The sequence below is a fragment of the Lipotes vexillifer genome, unplaced genomic scaffold (genome assembly GCF_000442215.2).
Source record: "Lipotes vexillifer unplaced genomic scaffold, Lipotes_vexillifer_v1.1 scaffold371, whole genome shotgun sequence".
NCBI lineage: Eukaryota > Metazoa > Chordata > Mammalia > Artiodactyla > Lipotidae > Lipotes > Lipotes vexillifer.
Window position 1 is genome coordinate 1,579,369 of NW_006786304.1, and position 17,013 is coordinate 1,596,381.

The 17,013-nt window shown below is 52.7% G+C and overlaps 2 protein-coding genes and 1 non-coding gene across 5 annotated transcripts in view; 2 read left to right on the forward strand and 1 right to left on the reverse strand.

Annotated features, from left to right (window-relative positions):
- The window catches only part of RTN2 (reticulon 2), an 8,288-nt gene extending 6,716 nt beyond the window's left edge, over nucleotides 1-1,572 (forward strand). The window contains exons 9-10 of the mRNA XM_007458519.1: nucleotides 743-801; nucleotides 1,074-1,572. Of these exons, the coding sequence (XP_007458581.1) occupies nucleotides 743-801; nucleotides 1,074-1,155 (141 nt within the window). The 3' untranslated portion in view covers nucleotides 1,156-1,572. The remainder of the gene's footprint in view (nucleotides 1-742; nucleotides 802-1,073) is intronic.
- Nucleotides 1,573-4,530: 2,958 nt separating this feature from the next.
- Nucleotides 4,531-4,616, forward strand: TRNASTOP-UCA (transfer RNA opal suppressor (anticodon UCA)). The gene has a single exon. It is a non-coding gene; the product is annotated as a tRNA-Tyr (tRNA).
- A 4,902-nt stretch (nucleotides 4,617-9,518) lies between these two features.
- FOSB (FosB proto-oncogene, AP-1 transcription factor subunit) lies at nucleotides 9,519-14,130 on the reverse strand. 3 transcript variants are annotated; one of them, XM_007458522.1, is made up of 5 exons: nucleotides 13,916-14,045; nucleotides 11,658-11,987; nucleotides 11,280-11,387; nucleotides 10,116-10,271; nucleotides 9,751-9,975 (listed from the first exon to the last, which is right to left on the reverse strand). In XM_007458522.1, the coding sequence occupies exons 1-5, from the start codon at nucleotides 14,039-14,041 to the stop codon at nucleotides 9,973-9,975; spliced, it is 723 nt and encodes a 240-aa protein (XP_007458584.1). In that variant the 5' UTR covers nucleotides 14,042-14,045; the 3' UTR covers nucleotides 9,751-9,972. The 3 variants fall into 3 exon arrangements, with proteins under 3 accessions (XP_007458582.1, XP_007458584.1, XP_007458583.1); XM_007458520.1 differs by having other exon boundaries at nucleotides 9,519-10,271; nucleotides 13,916-14,130; XM_007458521.1 differs by lacking the exon at nucleotides 11,280-11,387 and having other exon boundaries at nucleotides 9,810-10,271; nucleotides 13,916-14,041.
- Between the last annotated feature and the right edge of the window lie 2,883 nt (nucleotides 14,131-17,013).

A 17,013-nucleotide genomic window follows, 5' to 3' on the forward strand; every position in this document is an offset into this window, starting at 1 on the left:
CTCTTTCTAGCCAGAAACAGGCAGACAGATGAATGCCTTCTCCTGATACCCCGATACTCTGTCTCCCCTGATACCACCAGAGACTGACAAACACATATTCCATTTGCAGACAGACAGACAGACTGACACCATCTATCCCTACACATAGTCTGGGTCTGACTGACACCCATCCCAGCCCAGAACACTGACAGAACCAGGGCCAACGGACATATATCCTATCCAGAGACAGGCAGATGGACCAACATTCCATTTTTGACATTCTCCGGCACAGCTGAGAGCCAAACGATACATGTTCCTGCCAGGGAGATAGCCCTAACTCCCTCACATGCCGGAATCACCGAGGCTCACAAAGTCAGTTAACACTGAATTAAACTAATATTTAAATCAATCCACTCAGGGACGCGACAACCAACACCCTCTATTCTTACGCTGCCCCTAAACACACACACACACAAAACTCACTCAAAGATTAACAGTAGTTCCCAGGACGCAAAGCCACTGGCAGATTCTTGTGTGTCTACCTGACATCACTTCCCAGACAGAGTGTGGTCCAATTGACTTGACGCTTCACCTTGGACTTCTGATTTCCAAGGGTATTTTATCAGATTTAGAGTTGATGGTGGAGTGGTGGGCCACTCCTCCCAACTCCTGATCTGGGGGTGAGGGAGGAAGCAGCTTTCTTAATGAATTAGGGAGAAGAACCCCCTTCAATCTCTCCTTTCACCCCTTCTTGTCTCCCCAGGCCCAGATTGACCAGTATGTGGGATTGGTGACCAATCAGTTGAGCCACATCAAAGCTAAGTAAGGGCATGTGGTAGAGACGGATGGACTGGGAAATGAAAAAACTTGGGAATGCTCCTCCTCACCCCCACCCCCAATATTCCCTGTCCCTAAATCTCCTGGGGCTGAGTGCCTGCTTTTCTTAAAAGGTGAGAGACAGTTCCATCGCAGGCCAGTAGGTGGAGGGCAGGGGCTGGCTTCGGCACTCAGTTCCTCCATCGAGTTTTTAGTTCCTAGATACTACTTATCCTGTCGCTTGCCCCACCCCTTGACTCCACCTGTTTCTCCCTCAGGATCCGAGCTAAGTTCCCAGGGACCGGAGCCCTTGCCTCGGCAGCAGCCGCAGTCTCCGGATCCAAAGCCAAAGCCGAATGAAAGGGGTGCCTCTGCCTGCGGGACGCCTGCCCCCACCCCCTGTAGCCCTCTGCCCTCCTCCATTTCCCTTCCATCCCCACCCTCTCCCTGCCTCATCCCAAGCCATTTCCCAGTGGGTGTCAGGATCGCTCACACCAGGGAGTTTGCGCAAATTGCCTGAGTGGCCAGGACTACATTTCCCAAGAGGCTCTGCTCTAGGAGTCTTGGAAAGACGAGGCACCTTGGCCACGGGGCCTGCTGGGACTTGTAGTTGCCTAGATAGGGCACACGCCCTGCACTTCCGGGACCCCACCGCTGGAGGCGCCGTGAGGGGGTGGTGTCTCCTGGATGCCACTGGCCCCAACGCTGGGGCTTTGCATGGGGCCCAGGGGAGGCCTGAGCTTGGATTTACACTGTAATAAAGACTTCTGTGGAAAACCCAAGGCCTCCTGTGCTTCCAGCCCCCTCCAGTTTTCACCTTCCTGTACTGAAAAGCAGGTAAGTGATACTCAAGGAGGAACCTTCCCCATCTCTGCGGAGGAAGAAACTTCCCCTCTGCCATCTGAGAGTTGGCTGATCCCAGGGCTAGCCAAGCCTTGACAGCCACTTTCCATGCCTGTGCTCAAGGCAGACATCACGAGTCGATCCCCACACTCTCCCTGCTGGGCGACCATTTGACATGAGTCCCAGAACCATGTATCCAACTGCCTAATGGAAGACTCCCCCCTCAAACATATCTAAACCTCTTCCTTGTCCTATCTGATTTCCCACTCAGGGACATCCTCTCCTGCCCACATTGTCGCCCAGCCAGAGACCCAGGTATGGCCCTGGACTCCTATTCCCTCACCCCCCACATCTAGTCAGTCAGCAAGCCATGTCTTTTCTCTCTCCCCAGCCTCTCCGCCCGTTTCTCTCCATTCCAACTGCCTTGGGAATAAGCACAGGGCCTCGTGGCCTCTTTGGGCCTCAGTTTCCAAAACTAAACTGGGGGAGGAGGAGGCAGGAGACTGGAGTCTAAACACCCACAGACCTGGTTTTGAATCATCTTCACTTTTTGGCTGCGTAACCCTGAGCAAGTGAACTCACCTCTTGAAGGCTCATTTCCTCAAATAGAAAATTGTCGCCATAAACTACCTACATGTAAAGCCCTTGTTACAGGGCCTGGCATAGGATAAATGTCCAGTAAACAGAAGATGCATTGTTAGCTGTGACATTGTTTTCCAAACCTCAGTCAGTCCTCAGGACCTTGATGATCTTTATATCACCTGTTCTGCTATTTGCCTAATTTTTTCTTTAAATTGGTTTATTAAAAAAATTTAAAAAATGTCTTTTAAAAGGAAATGTTACTCCACCACCAAGGAAGTCAGTATCGCTTGCCAGAAATAGAAGATAACAGTTAAACACGAAACTACTACCATTTAAAATGTTTGTGCATCACCTAAAATCTTGCCTCTTGTGATGCATGTCACATTTTAAGAGATAGATAATGATGTTACAGGAGTAGTAGTTACAGCCTCAGGTTTGTATACAGGGGTTGCCTAGCAGCAGCTAGCTAACTGAAAGAAACAGGACTTAGGGGGGCTTCTCTTAAATCTGAATTTGCCAAGCAGGGGTGGTGTTTTAAACTTCCAAATAAAAGAGCAACATTTCCTAAAGATACTTTTATTCATACTTTCCAAAAGACAAAGTGTCCATTTGTCCATCTCAAAGAAAGGAGGAAGATGGACTGGTTGCAATTATGGGTTCAGGAACGGCTAAAGCCCCCAAGCCCATCCTTGGTACCCCCACTGGAGGCAGGAAACAGGTTGGAGATGGAAACAGCCTTTATTGAGTGACTCCCAGTTTCCTGGTGCCATGTCAGGCTTCTATAGCCAGCTGCTCGTTATGATTCCCCCTAGTTGCACTAGTCTTGTTTTCCAGATGCGGAAACTGAGGCTCAGAAAAGGATAGTGATAATATTCTTGCATTCATCCTACAAACATTTAGTGAGCAGCTGGCAAGTGCTCAAGCACTCTTTGGGTACCAGGGACATAGAAATGAACCAAAGTGGTTAGGACTCCGTGCTCTCACTGCCTAGGGCCTGGGTTCAGTTCCTGGCCAGGGAACTAGGATCACATCAGCTTCGCGGCGTGGCCAAATAAACAAAATCCACCGAAACAAAGTCCACGGTTTCATGGAGCTGATATTCTAGCGGGAGCAGCCAGACAATAAGCAAACAGAAGTAGAATATGGCAGGTGGTGAGCAGGGTGATGGAGAAAAGTCCAGAAGGGGAAGGGGATAGAGTGACAGGGCTTGCTATTTTAGATTGGGTGCTCAGGGAAGGCTTCATTAAGTAGTGATATTTAAGCAGAGGCCAGAGTGAAGAGAGGCAGTGAGTCATGGGAACATGCGGAGGAAAGGAGACTCAGTCAGGGGGATCAACAAACGCAACGGCCCTGAGAAGGGAGCATGCCTGATGTGTGCAGCAAGAGATCTGTGAGCCAGAAACCGACTATATGAGGAGAGAAGAGTAGGAGATCCGGTCCGAGGAGTGCAAAGGTCTAATCATCGGGTTTGTAAGGCTGTGATGAGAGCTTTGACTTTTACTCTGAGACGGGAGCCATTGGGAAGGTTTCATGTCGGGGAATGATATTGTCAAAGGATCACTGACTTGGATTTTAAAAGGATCATTTTTTTTGTAATAATATAATTACAATGGCACAAGTTCTGTTCTCCCACGTGGATGGGCTGTGTGGATAGGGTAGGATACTATCCGTTTCTACGCCTCACTTTCCCCGGACATAAAATGCAGATGCAAAAACTGATGATCTCTAGTGCCTAAGCTCAATGGGGACAGAAATTCTGTCATCCCCAGAACCTAGGACTGCGTCTGGGACTCTCGGTGCTCACTGAACATGTGAAAAAACGTAGGGCTCTGTAGATCGCTGAAGTTCCACAAAAGAACAGCAGGTGTCGCCCCAGCCCTATAGCCGCCAGCTCGGAGCCTCTGGGCTAAATCAGACTCTAGCAGGAACCCACCCACTCGAATTCGGATTTTTCAGGAAAGGGGCCTCTGAATGCCGAATTATGAATCTTTTCTTTTAAAAAATGGACTTCTTACTTGGAAAAAAGGGGCTTCTGGCCCTTTAACAGCCAGAAGAGAGGGCTCCAGGTCCCCTGGCACCGTTTCCCAGAATGCGCGGCGCTATGCAAATGAGACAGTTTCTAAAGCGATAATGATTCAACTCATGAGGCAAACTCAACATTTTGGAAGGATATGAACCGTAATAAATAGCTTGGGAGAATTTGTGTATATTGAAGTCAACAGTCTCACACTCTCCCAAACTACATCACCATAGGTTAAAAAAATAGAAATTTATGGGTTTTATATAGCTGCGTGGGAAAACGAGTTATTCGCCCGGATGATCCTCAGTGGTCTGGGGTGCAGGCTTCAAACCTGTAGCTGTCTAGCGACAGAGTGGTTCAATTCCACCTTTCGGGCGTCGTATTTTCTCTTATCCAAACTAACCGTTATAAAGTGCGAATTGGCTTAGAGAACATTGTTTCACTTCTGCGCTCGGCAACTTTTCTTTCCCCACCTGGGTCTCTCCCTGTGGATGCGTTTCTCTTTTTCCGCGAATAACAAAGAACTCTAAAAGATTAAGAAAAATTCGTCTACACTCTCTGTTCTAGGATATTTACAGTTTGAGAGTGATCCTGGATTCCTCCTCTTCACTTGCTTACTCACTTATTCATTTACTCACTCATGTACTTAATCACGCATGCACTTACTAAGCAAATATTTATTCATTTGATCATTCATTCATTCATTCACTCATTCAACAAGTATCTGCGGGGTGGTTGCTCTATGCCCGGCCCTGCACTGAGCGGTCCTGGGGACACACTGGTGACGACAAAATCCTGACCCTGACTTCATAGTGCTCCCAGTCAAGTGGAGGAGACAAACTTTAAACACTAATCAATTACCCATTTCATTAACAACTACAAAAGTGATAAGTACGGGGAAGGCAGGCACAGAACCTATGAGGACATCTTACAAGGAGACCTGAGTTCAGGTAGGGTGTCAGGGTAATAGCTGAATATACACCTGAAGGAAGAGAGTGGATTAGCCAGCAGAGAGGGGGAATATTCCAGGCGGGGAAACAGGGTGGCCCCAATAACAGCGATGAAGATGGTGATAAGTGCATTTTACTCTGCGCTCAGCGCTGGCGTGTACTAGCTCACTGATTCCCCTCAGCCCCATTCTGCAGCTGAGGAAACTGAGGTTCAGAAAGATGAAGTCTCTTGTCCAAGGTCACCCAGCTTTGGGAAGCCTCCAGCCCCAGGGCTCTCAGACCTCTGGCCCATATGCTATTTACCACTGCCCTGTGCTGTCTTTCCCAAATCAGCTACTCACCACATCCTGTCTGTTCTGCCTCCTCAAAGTCTTTTGAATCCTTCCCCTCCTCTCTCTCCCACAGCCCTGGTCCTATTCCAGGCTCCCCCTCACATCTCAGTGTCCTCACCCTAGCCTCATCTCTGATCTTCTGTCTTATCCTTGCCCCCTTCCTCTCCCAGCTACCCTCAACCTGGCAGCTAGAGGAGTCTTCCTAAAGCACAAACCTGTCCCTGACCTTCTTATGCTCAAAACCTGCCAGAGCTCCCCAGTACCCTCAAGGGAAGATCTAAACTCTTAGTCTGGAATTTCAGCCTGAAGAATCTGCTCCCTGGTAACCTTTCCCTGCACACCTTTTGTTCTAGCGCCTGTGAACCTCTAGCTCCCTCAATGTATCAAGCCCTCTCCCCACTCACAGCTGTTTGCACTCACTATTTCATTAGACTCAGCCTTTTTCTATTCCCTTCTATGCTGTCTATTTATCCTCTAAGGCTCAGCTTAGGTATCCTCTCCTCCAGGAAGTCTTTCCTGACTCCCAGGTCAGCTTAGGTGCCTCCACTGGGCCCCTCAAGTCCCATGGACTCCCCCGGCCCTGTCCAATTTAGATCATCCCTGACTATGAACAGGTCTGTGTCCCCCACTGGACTGTGAACCTTAGGAGGGGGGAGCCTGGGGCTGTCTCAGTCTCTGCAGTATCCCCAACCCTGCCCAGCACAGGGCTGGGCACACGATAAATGCTTAGCAAATTTTGTGAATTAACTAAGAAATTAAGTAATTCCATCCTGACAAATTCCCCTGCTTAGTCATTTACTAAGACATCCAACCTCAGTACTTCCATCCCCAGAGTGCTTGCTGCTATGCAAATGAGAGCAGGTGTGGATCTTGCAATGGGGTTGGCTCAGCTGTATCTTTGGACAAAGTGGCAATGGTTTTGGTTTAGTCAATCTTGGTTTGTCCCCAATATGTTCCAAACCCAGAAGAAGTGATCATGTGAAAAAGCAAAAGGCAACTGATCTTCACTGTAAAAGTGATCCAAGTTTTGTGACTCATATAACGCTGAGGACTTGCCACATACCTGAGTGGTCTTCACAGTATAAACTTTTTCTGCCTCTAACTTTTGCTCAGACAATTCCCAGAACATTACAGGGTCAAGTACAATAAGTTCCCTACATATGAACCTTCAAGTTGTGAGTTTTCAAAGATGTGAACATTCATTTGCATGCCTAATCATGTAAGTTAGTTCATGTGCAATGATACACGAAGGTTGCAGCAGCCGTTCAGAATGCAATCCAGTGCTACCATGTCATCTATGACGAGAAAAAAAGAGAGACTACCTAGGCATCACTGGATGACTAGCAAAAAAGAGCTACTACCCAGACGTCACTGGATCGTTTTTTCAAGAGGGTAGATAGAATTGAGGCCAGCAAGAAACGAGAACCTGTGCCATCAACGTCAGGCGTGAGTGAAACTGCAGCTTGCCCTCCGTCTCTTATTGTTGACGATCCTTCAGCTCTACCATCTCCCACCTCCTCTCCCTCCTCCAGTCAGTAACTCTTCTTGCCTCTTCACTCCATGGCGGCCCCTGGATGCCAGCTGTTGTACTGGACTACTGTACTTTTCAATGTACTGTACTGTAAAATTAAAAATGTTTTCTTTTTGTGTTTGTTTTTTATGTATTATTTGTGTGGAAAGTATTATAAACCTACTACAGTGCAGTGCTATGTAGCCGATTGTGTTAGCTGGGTACCTGGGATAACTTTGTTGGGCTTATGAACAAATTGGACTTAACGAATGCCCTCTCGGAACAGAACTTGTTTGTATGCAGGGGGCTCACTGTATAAATTCTTCCCTCACCAGGAAACCTCCCTGACCTTTAGCATTCTGGTATCAGACACCTCATGGCTTATATTCTGCCTCATTACTTCTTCAAGGAGGAGGTACAGCCTGTGTGTGTGGGAAGTCCTCCTGACTGTCTAGCCTCCCTCCATCCTGCTGTTGGCTGATTCACTAGTAAGAGTTCCAGCATGTGTGTGCGTGTGTGTGTGCGTGTGCAGTCCCATAGCAATCTAACCTCACTCCTTCATGCTGAAAGGAAGGCAGGCGATGGGTGTCAGAAGCAAACAGACCCTGAAGCTTGGTGGATGCACTTTTAAGAGCTTTTTATTGGCGACAGTGCAGAACCACGAAGGGGAGGGTAGCGGCCCAGTGCCAGCCAGCCCCAGCCCCCCAGGGGTCAGGTGCAAAATACAAAAAGAGAATCACAAATACAGCATGGGGTGGGGGTAGTTGGATATTCAATAAATTGTGGTCTGCAGCGGCAGGCCCTGCTCACAGCTTCACACTCACACCCAGAATCCTCAAAGATACAGATTACAAAAATCTATAATCCCACAGGGTTACTCACAAAAATAAAATCTCAGGTCCCCAACGAACCCAGAGTCGGAAGACCGCTGGAGGATCAGGGACAGTCAGATGGAAACGGTCAAGTAAAAACAGGCAGAGAAAAGACAGAGTGGAAGGGACACTCGGGAAAGAGACAGCCAGAGACGGCCAGAAAACAACCAGAGGGGCCGAGACAATCAGAAAAGAGACAGCTAGAGACAGAGGCAGCCCAAGACAGGCTGCCTCGAAGTTTCCAGAAGCAGTGTTTCCAATTCAACGGCATGGCTTTGAGGGCCAACATGACCTAGAACAAGGTTGCGGAAGCTCTCACATACTCACGCGCACACACACACCCACATATAATATATTTATTTATACATAATAGATATAAGTGCCTTTCGAAAATCAGGAAAGGGATAAATAGCCACGGGAGGGGGGGGGTCTGGGTTCAGGGCGGGAGCTGCGGGACGGGGCAGTGGAATGTTCTCCATGCAGCACGGAGGGCGGCGTGACCCACCCGATATTAAAAAATATCAATTGGCCTCATGATAAAATTCTCATGAGGTGAAACACAGGGAAAGGTGGGGGAGGGGGGAGGGAGCCGAAACCAAGAATTGGGGCTGGGGCAGGGGGAGGGGAAGCTGGGACGGCGGGAGCCCAGCCCCTTCGGGTTCAAAGCCTCAGCCTTTAAATCTTCTCCGGAAAAACGTTGGGCCCCCTGGCAATCTCCCCTTGCTCCCTTTATAGAAAGGATGTGGGGTGCCGAGGGGAGGGAGAAATTGGCGTCCTAGGCTGGGTTAGGGTGACAGGCCTTAAAGGAAAAGGCCAGGGCTTGGTCTTGGGGGAGGGGGGGTCCTGAGGAGAGAGGCCACGCGAATGGATAAGTGTCAGCCCCTCTGGATTCTGTCACCCCCTTGAGTCAAACTCATTTTGAGGGGAGGAAGGAGGCAGGTGGGGGAGGGGGGACCACGGAAGGGCTTTGGGGAGTGGGCGGCACAGTCCCTCCGGAGGGGTTCTGTCCCACCGGGCTCCTCCCCCCGCCCAATCCGGCCAACTCATTTCACAGTATAAAACACTCCCGCGGGACAGGCATCACAGCACCCACTGCTGCCTGAATCAGAGAGGCCCAACAAGGAAGGCCCGGAGGGGAGGCTGACGGGCGGTGGGGGAGGGTAGACTAACACTATAATCCGAAAAGAGGGCTGGGGGCTGAATGTGCGGGGTGGGGGGGGATCCTTAGGGTTCAGGAAATTTAAATCAGCCAGTCTCGCTGGGAGGGAGCAGCTGGACGGTCAGGGAGGGAGGTTCACATTTCAGACTAAGTCTGGGTGGGGGGGGAAGGGGATCATCATAGGGGGGCATCAACTTCCCTTTAAAGGGGGGCTCAATTCAGGGGAGGATCTACCCACATGGAAATGTTGGATAAATAAGCTAAGGTGGTGGGGGGCGAGCAGGGAGAACCAGCCTGGTCACCCCTTGAAGGGTGGGCATGGGAGACTCTTTGGGGGTCCTGTGGCATTTCCTTGTTGGGCCTCTCTGCAGAGGACTACAGCTCACCCCAAAGCCCACCGCCAGCACCCCTCTCCCTCCAGCCCAAATGTGGGCATCACCCCCGCCCCCACTCCCCCATCCCCAGAGGTTGGGTTGAAGCGAGACGGCCAACAGGCAGCCGGGGGGCGGTGTCCATCCCCTCCCCACCCCCTGTCCCCAAAGTCACCAGCTCTCCGGTCTCGCCGGGCCACAGAAACAAGAGGCGGCACAAAACACAAGGAAGTCCTCCTGTCCGACGGCAGTGGCAGCGGAGGGTCAGACAGGAGAGGCAGGGAGGCCACTCGCCCGCTTTGTCTCTTCCCCTCTCTCCTCCTCATCCAAATCTCTCTCTCCCTTGTGTGTTTGTTTGTTTTGTGTCTAAAGAGTTCACAGAGCGAGAAGGGAGGGCGAGTTCAGGGGGTCGGAAGGCTGGTCGCTGCCGCTGGTGCGTTGGGCGCCGGCGAACGCGGAGACCTCCGGGCAGGTGAGGACAAACGAGGAAGTGTACGAAGGGTTAACAACGGGGAAGGGGTCGCCGAGGACTTGAACTTCACTGTGTGTAAAGAGAGAAGCTGTCAGGTTGGGGGGTGCGTCTTGGCTGGTCTGGAAGGGCAGGGGCGGTGGTGGCGGGGGCGGAAGTAGCCAGCTGAAACCATCTTCCTTAGTGGATGCTGACCCCGGCAAATCTCTCACCTCCGCCAGCGGGCCCGGCCCGGGCCCCTCTTCGTAGGGGATCTTGCAGCCCGGTTTGTGGGCCACCAGCACAAACTCCAGACGTTCCTTCTCCTTTTGGAGCTCAGCGATCTCCGACTCCAGCTCCGCCTTTTCTTCCTCCAGATGGTCTGTCTCCTGAGGCCCGGGCGGCCAGGTCGCAGAGAAGAGCAAGGAAGGAGAAAAAGGCCGTGAGCAACTAGAGAAGGTGAGTCATGGCTGAAGCCATCTCTCCTAGACTGACTGCGGAGGCCCAGGGTTGGAAGGCAGCTCTGGACTGAAAGACCCCCTGAGATGGAGGCCTGGTGTGCTATGGGACTTGGGGCAAGGGTCTTGCTTTCTAGGAGCCTCAGTTTCCCCATCTGTCCAGTGGATGGTTGGGAAAGGGCCAGGTACACATAGGAAGTCTCTGGTTGCAAGAGGCACTAAGAGGTTTGTTGAGTGAGTGAACGATCGTTATATGTTTCTAAGGCCACCTATTCCCCTCTGTTACTTTCCCCCCTCTGCCTCCCAGGGAAGAGACCAGGTAGCTCAGGGAAGTAAAGAATTTCCCTGATTTAGCAGGGAAACCCCTGCAAGCATAAAGTAGAAAACTCTCAGACTGAGGTAGGGCATGAAAATAGAGGGGCATCATGGCAGAGGCCACCAGTCCAAGCTCTGAGAACTACGGGTGGCTGGGGCAGGTGGTGGGGGAATTGATATAGAATCAAAGAATTTCGTTTCACAGACTCTCCAGAATGTTAAATCTAGCAGGAACCTGGGAGATTCACTGAGGAGTTGAAGAGATGGAGAAACTGAGGCAGAAATGGGTTATCACTTGCCCAAGACCAAAAAGGGGAAATGACTGGAGCGCCCCTCTATTAAAGTTCACTCATATGTCCCCTCAGGATGAAGTGAAGGCCAGGCAAGTTGTGTGTGTGTGTGTGGGTGGGGGGGGAGCCGGGGTCATAAACCAGGACAGGAAGCAGCCAGGAGTATGTGAGAGCCTGCATGTATGAGCTGGGTGACCCCGTCTGTACCTAGTTCCACATGTGGAACCTCTGGTTCTCAGTCCAGGATAAGGGCACAGGTGGTGGTGGGTAACAGAAGATGGGGAGAGAGCCCCCCTTCAGCATACCCTCACCGCGCCCCAGGGCCCATCCTTACCGCCTGGAGTCGGTCAGTCAGCTCCCTTCGCCGGTTCCTACACTTTGCTGCTGCCAGTTTGTTTCGTTCTCGGCGAACCCTTCTTTTCTCCTCCTCCTCTGGAGTGAGCTGAGTAGGGGAGACAGAGGTAGTGAGATTTGGGGGACATGTGTTCCTCCCCATCCACCCCGAAACTCCTCTGATTCAAGAATCCCCAGGAGTCAGAGAAGAACCTTCTAGACCTCACTGACTGTGGGGAGGATGATAGGGTTTCTGCAGCATTGAGGCTGCAGATGGTCCCTCACCCCAACAGTGGGAAAGTTCCTGCCTCTCTTGCTTCCTCCCCCGCCCCCACCCCCGCCCCCGCGCCCAGAGCAAGCTCTGATGCCCTTTACTCACCGTCTCCTCTCGGGGTCTCCTAGGCCGGGCTCGGGCTGGGCGGGGCCCAGGTCCAGTCCCAGGTCCACTGGTGGTTCCGCTGGTGGAAGGCCCACCACTGCCACTAGCTCCGCCACTGCTGTAGCCACTTATGCCCGGCGTGGAGTAACTGGTTCCTGGCATGTCATAGGGGTCAACGGCTGTGGGCTGGGAGGCCAGTGGCTGCCCCTGGGACTGGGCCATGGAAGAGATGAGGGTAGGTTGCACGAGCCACTGGAGGTCCTGGCTGGTTGTGATCGCGGTGACCGTGGGCACGAAGGAACCGGGCATTTCCCCAAGACCGGCGCACTCCTACGGGGTGACACATACACACACAGGCGTAGACACACAAACAGAGACACCGACACACACACACCCAACACACATACACACACCGACCCTGTGAGTGAGCACAGGGCCAGCGGGTGTGGATGTGTGTGTCACAGGCAAAAAGCCACAACACCCACCCTTGCACTACACCGTGACGCAGTGGTTAATGAGAGGATTTCTGTGCAACTGGCTTCTACCTCCTCCTTCTTCCTCGGGGAAAGGTTGCACGGTTCCAGCGGGTGGTGAATCACACCCCGGGTTGGTGACTCTTAGGTGTGGGGGGTGGGGAGGAGGCTGGACACAGCCGGGTGACAGAACCCCCGGGATGGAGTCACAGCCACACACACAGCCACAACACCCCACCCCCACCCCAGAGGCAAGGGGAGGGAGAGGGAGAGGCCTTAGGCTAAGCCTCCCTCCACACTCACACACATATACACACCCCTCTGAGCGAGGGGATGAGAGACTGGAGGGTCCATGAGACCCCCGTGCAGGGGCGGGGGTCCCAGTTAAAAGGGTGTTGGGGACGGGCCTAGGAGTTTGGAACAACGTTTCAAGTAATTGTCTCTCCCCAGAGTGAGACTGACAAGCGACAGGTTACGGTGGGCAGACAAGGAGAGAAAGTGGGCAGCCAGGCTCCCTCAGACTGTCGCGGAGGTGGAGTGGTGTAGGTCCCGAGACCCCAAGCCCAAGCACCGTTCATCTCCCCCACCCCCCCACCCCCAAAATGTAATCCTAGAACTGCTCGGAAGGCTTAACTACTCTCCCAGGGGGCGTGGTGAGGGACAGGCTGGCTCGCTGGCCAATCAGCATCCTGGAAACCCAGAGGGGGCGGGGCTCCTGGAGACCACCTGGCTGGTTCCCCTAGGGCTAGCGGTTCTAGTCCTGTCTTCGGACAAACCGGAGACACCCGGCGTCGGGGGCATTAGGAGTGGGAATGTATCTGTGTGTGCCTGGAGAAGTGGGTGACGGTCACTATGTCTCCCAAAGAAATTCCGGCACACAGACACCCTCTGACCCTGAGAGCGGAGGGACAGGATCCCGGCAAGGTCCTTGCGGACTCATTGGATCGCAGAAGATCGCTCCTGTGGCGACAGGAATCCCTTCGCTCTGCCTCTAGAGGCCCGTAAAAGAGACCCTAGTGCCGAAGAACCACGGGTTCCGGGGACGAACTGGGGGAAGGAAACTGCGCCCTACAAATAGGAAGGGAAAGTTGATTGGCCAAAGCGTGCGCCGCGGCGGCCAATCGGAATGCCGGGCTGCCCCCTCCCTTAGCAACGTGGCCCCGGCGTTCCAAAATAGAACGCTCCCGGGACGTCAGGGGCGGGGCGGACGAAGGGGGCGCCACGCGCCGTGCGTGCCCCGCGTCAGACGGAGGATTCCAGCGCGTCAGCCGTTACGCACGGGTTCCCCGTTACGTCTCCGCGCAGGAGGCGGAGGCAGCACCACTGAGGGTTCGAGGCCCGCCTTCCCACTGGGTCGAGGGTGACCCGGCGCCGGAGTAGGCGCTCGGATGGAGGAGGAAAAAGGGAGGAGGCTACTGGAAGCTTCCCCGGGATTTCCCCCACCTGCCTAACCGCGCTAGCTTCAGGTTGGTGAGCTGAGTGGGGGGCAGTCCCCGAGCCGGCTAAAAGTTCTCAGCCCTGCTACCTCATACACCTTGCACTGAACGGCGTACTCACCCCACCCCCAAAGCTCACCCCTCTGTGCTCCCTCCCTGCGTTCCACGCACACAACCAATTGCAAGCACGTCCGGACTCTGCAGTTTGCAGAGTGCGCCGTGAGCCTATCCCCTCTCAGATCCTGGATTTTGACGCGTCTTTATTTGGGGTGGGGGGATTGCTCTCTCCACCCTTGACTTTAAAAAAATTATAAACCACAAAGCATCACCCCAACCCTCTAGAACTTACCTGGGAGGCGGCGGCGGTGGGTGGACTGCCGAAGGAGTCCACCGAAGACAGGTATTGAGACTCGGCGGAGGGTGAGGAGCTGCACCGGGAGCCGGAGTCGTAGTCTCCGGGGAAAGCTTGAAACATTTCCCTGGGCACAGGGGGGCCCCTGTGACCACGCTGAGGTCGCCGGGAAGCCAAGGCTATGGCCGGGTGGGGGAAAGAAAGGTGAGAGTCCGGGGAAACTCGGGATGGGGGCAGCGTCCCGCTCCAACAAAGGCAAAGTTTCTGTGTAATTCTTTTGCGGTGCCCAGGCCCCCACAAGATGCCGCTGTGCCTCCTGAAAGTCCAGGCTCCGTAGGACCCGGGGGCGAGGGGGGATCGCTCCCCCAGAGGCGGAAAGCTCTGTCCTGCTGTACAGAATCTGCTTCGGGTGCGGTCCCCTCCACGCGTCCGGCGGGTCCCACGGGGGGAGGGGAGTAATAAGGAAGACGAAAAAAAGTAAGTCGATCCTCCAAAATAAAATGTAGAATTATCTAGAAGAATCCTTCCAAAAACTTTCCGGAAAAATAATAAACTGAATTTCACAGCCCCCAAGACGAAGAACCACTACAATCAAGTCCCAGCTCCGCGTATCCCAGCCTTGGCCGTAGCTCTCAGTCTTATGAATGAAGCCCAGAGCCGCTGTATTTATATGTCCGGGGCCCGGCCCCCCTGCTTACGTCACCCTTCCCGCGCTCCGCGAACTTCTCAATATCTCCGGCCCTGGTGAACCCAGCCCCGCACCGTCCGGCAACAGGCCTGCCCTAGCCTCGATCTGATCACCTGCATCACCCTCGCGGCCCTGAGGGTCTTGGGGGCTGCGTTCTGAAGCACTCGGCGGGAGGGGATCCCGGCCTGGTCTCCCCGGAGTTCCTGTGACGCAATTAGCCATATAAGGAGCTTGGCCGGCGCTGCTGAGTGTTTGTTTGGTATCCTAGCAATTACGTCAGAGGGAATCCCTCGCTCGCTCGTGCGCTCACCCCGCGCGCCTGCGGAACCCGCCCGCGCCTGCGCAGTGCAGCGCCGCCCCGGGGGCTGATATTAATAGGCTATTAGACTGACCCAGCGGAGGATCCCCGCAGGGAAGACCCCAGATGGGGGTCCCCCTCACCTCTGGCCGCCCCTTCCATTTCCCCTGGTGGTGCAGCGCTCTCTCTCAAGAATAAGGTCAATCTCCAAAAGCAGCTCTGGCTCTGTGGTGTAGTCACATAGGCGGGGAAACTGAGTCCCGAACCGGGTGGGAGAGGCTGTGATGCTCCAGGTGAAAGTGGAAGTGGGGGTGGAGTCCCGAGGCTCATACCAGCTTCTGCCCTGACTGGCTGTGCGACCTTGAAAAACGTCTTTTCTCTCTGAGCTTCAGCTTCACTTTTCCCGGATGGACAAAGGATGTGTGTCTTGGACCCTGCTGCCCCCAGAGATCCAGCGGCGTTTGGGAGGTACGGGGGTTTGGTGGGGATGGGGAATAAAACAGGGTGAAGTGTCCCTCCTGCTGATGGTGTTGTTAACCTCTACTTTCTACTTTATAATTCTATCCGTAGTCAGAAATAATGTATGTGTGTGTGGGGCATAATAAATAATAATAGTAATAATAATGATGATGATGAAATAATAATAATAATAATAATAATAAATGCCATGTGTTTAGCACTTACCAAATACCGGCTCTTGTACTAAGCCTTTCAATACAAGATTTACAATCGTTAAAACAGCTTTGGAAGGTTAAGGGAGGAAAAATCTTCATTTTATAAAAAAGGAAAATGATAGAGAGTTTGTGACTTGCCCAAGATCCCATCTCATCAAGAAATTCAAACCCAGGATTCCTATTCTCTTCCTGACTTCTGAGAGCTGCCTGGTTCAGTGAAACTCCCTGAAAAACCTGGGTGTTGGGATTGTTTAAATGACAGTTCCATTGGTGGGGAATTATAAGCCTTGCAGACCTATCCTGTCTGCACACAGCGTACACTATTGTAACCCAGGCTCAGAGGGGAAGGCTGCTTACCTAGCCACCCAGTTAGGAAATGTAGTTCAAGAGCCTAATTAGGGTATTTCAGACACCCCAGCCTCCAACCCTTAGGCATCCACTGGTAAGGATCTCACTAGCTGCTTCAGAAACCTGACTTTCTGGCACTTCCCTCCCAGTGCAGAGCCTGGCCCAGCCAGGGCACAGAGGGCAAAGCACTTTAAAATTGTTGAATCCCACAGGCCCAGAGAGGGGGAGGGCCTGGCTCATGGTCACACAGCAGGTATGAAGCCAAGCTGGAGGGGTTGGGTGGTTCCTAATTCCCAGGAGAGTCTTGATTCTCTGTCCCAATAGTGGGGAAGGGGTAGGGAGACGTGGAAGGCTGAGGGGACGGGGGGACAATACAGGGAGACTGAGGTTTCCTGACAAAAGCCCACCCTCAAACACCTCTTCCCCCACGCCCCCTCTGTCTGCAACCAGTCTGGGAGGAGGGATAGGGACTAGGAGTTGACATGGCAACCACTAGCAGGCAGTGACTCGGCCCCAGCATCAGACAGGGAGTGACCCCTCATTCCTATCCTGTCCAAGCCCCTCATCTCCTCTCCCATGGAATAAAGGAGACACACAAATACCTACCCTACCTGCCCAAAGACCTTCACACCCCGCCCCAGGTGGCCCATACATCCACAAATATACTCACAGGGGCACACAGGCATTCCGACATCCACCCACAAGCAGCAACACACACCGCCACACAGAGAAACAGCTTCACGCACACACACACCTGCAGATAGAAACACACACGTTCACATGGTTACCAACACACATTACACACACATCCTCACTATAGATGCACGTGGTGCTCCTCACACACAATAACAAGAGTAATTCTTCTGAGCACTCATATTAACTTATTTAATTCTCACAACACTCCTATGAGGTAGGAACTATCATTTTACAGGCAAGGAAATGGAGGCCCAGAGAGATGAAGTCACTTGCCTAGAGTCACACAGCAAATTAGTGGCAGAGCTGGGATAAGAATGTAGGCTGCGGGGCTTCAGAGCCTTTGCTTTTAATTATTATTAAATGAGTTATATATGTCGATATATTCACACGC

Coding starts and splice junctions, on each gene's coding strand:
- FOSB (XM_007458520.1), bottom strand. CDS start 14,041: ATGTTTCAAGCTTTCCCCGGAGACTACGACTCCGGCTCCCGGTGCAGC. Junction 11,988..13,915: donor CCACCGCCGCCGCCTCCCAG/GTAAGTTCTAGA, acceptor GTCACCCCGTAG/GAGTGCGCCGGTCTTGGGGA. Junction 10,272..11,279: donor TGACTGACCGACTCCAGGCG/GTAAGGATGGGC, acceptor CCCGGGCCTCAG/GAGACAGACCATCTGGAGGA.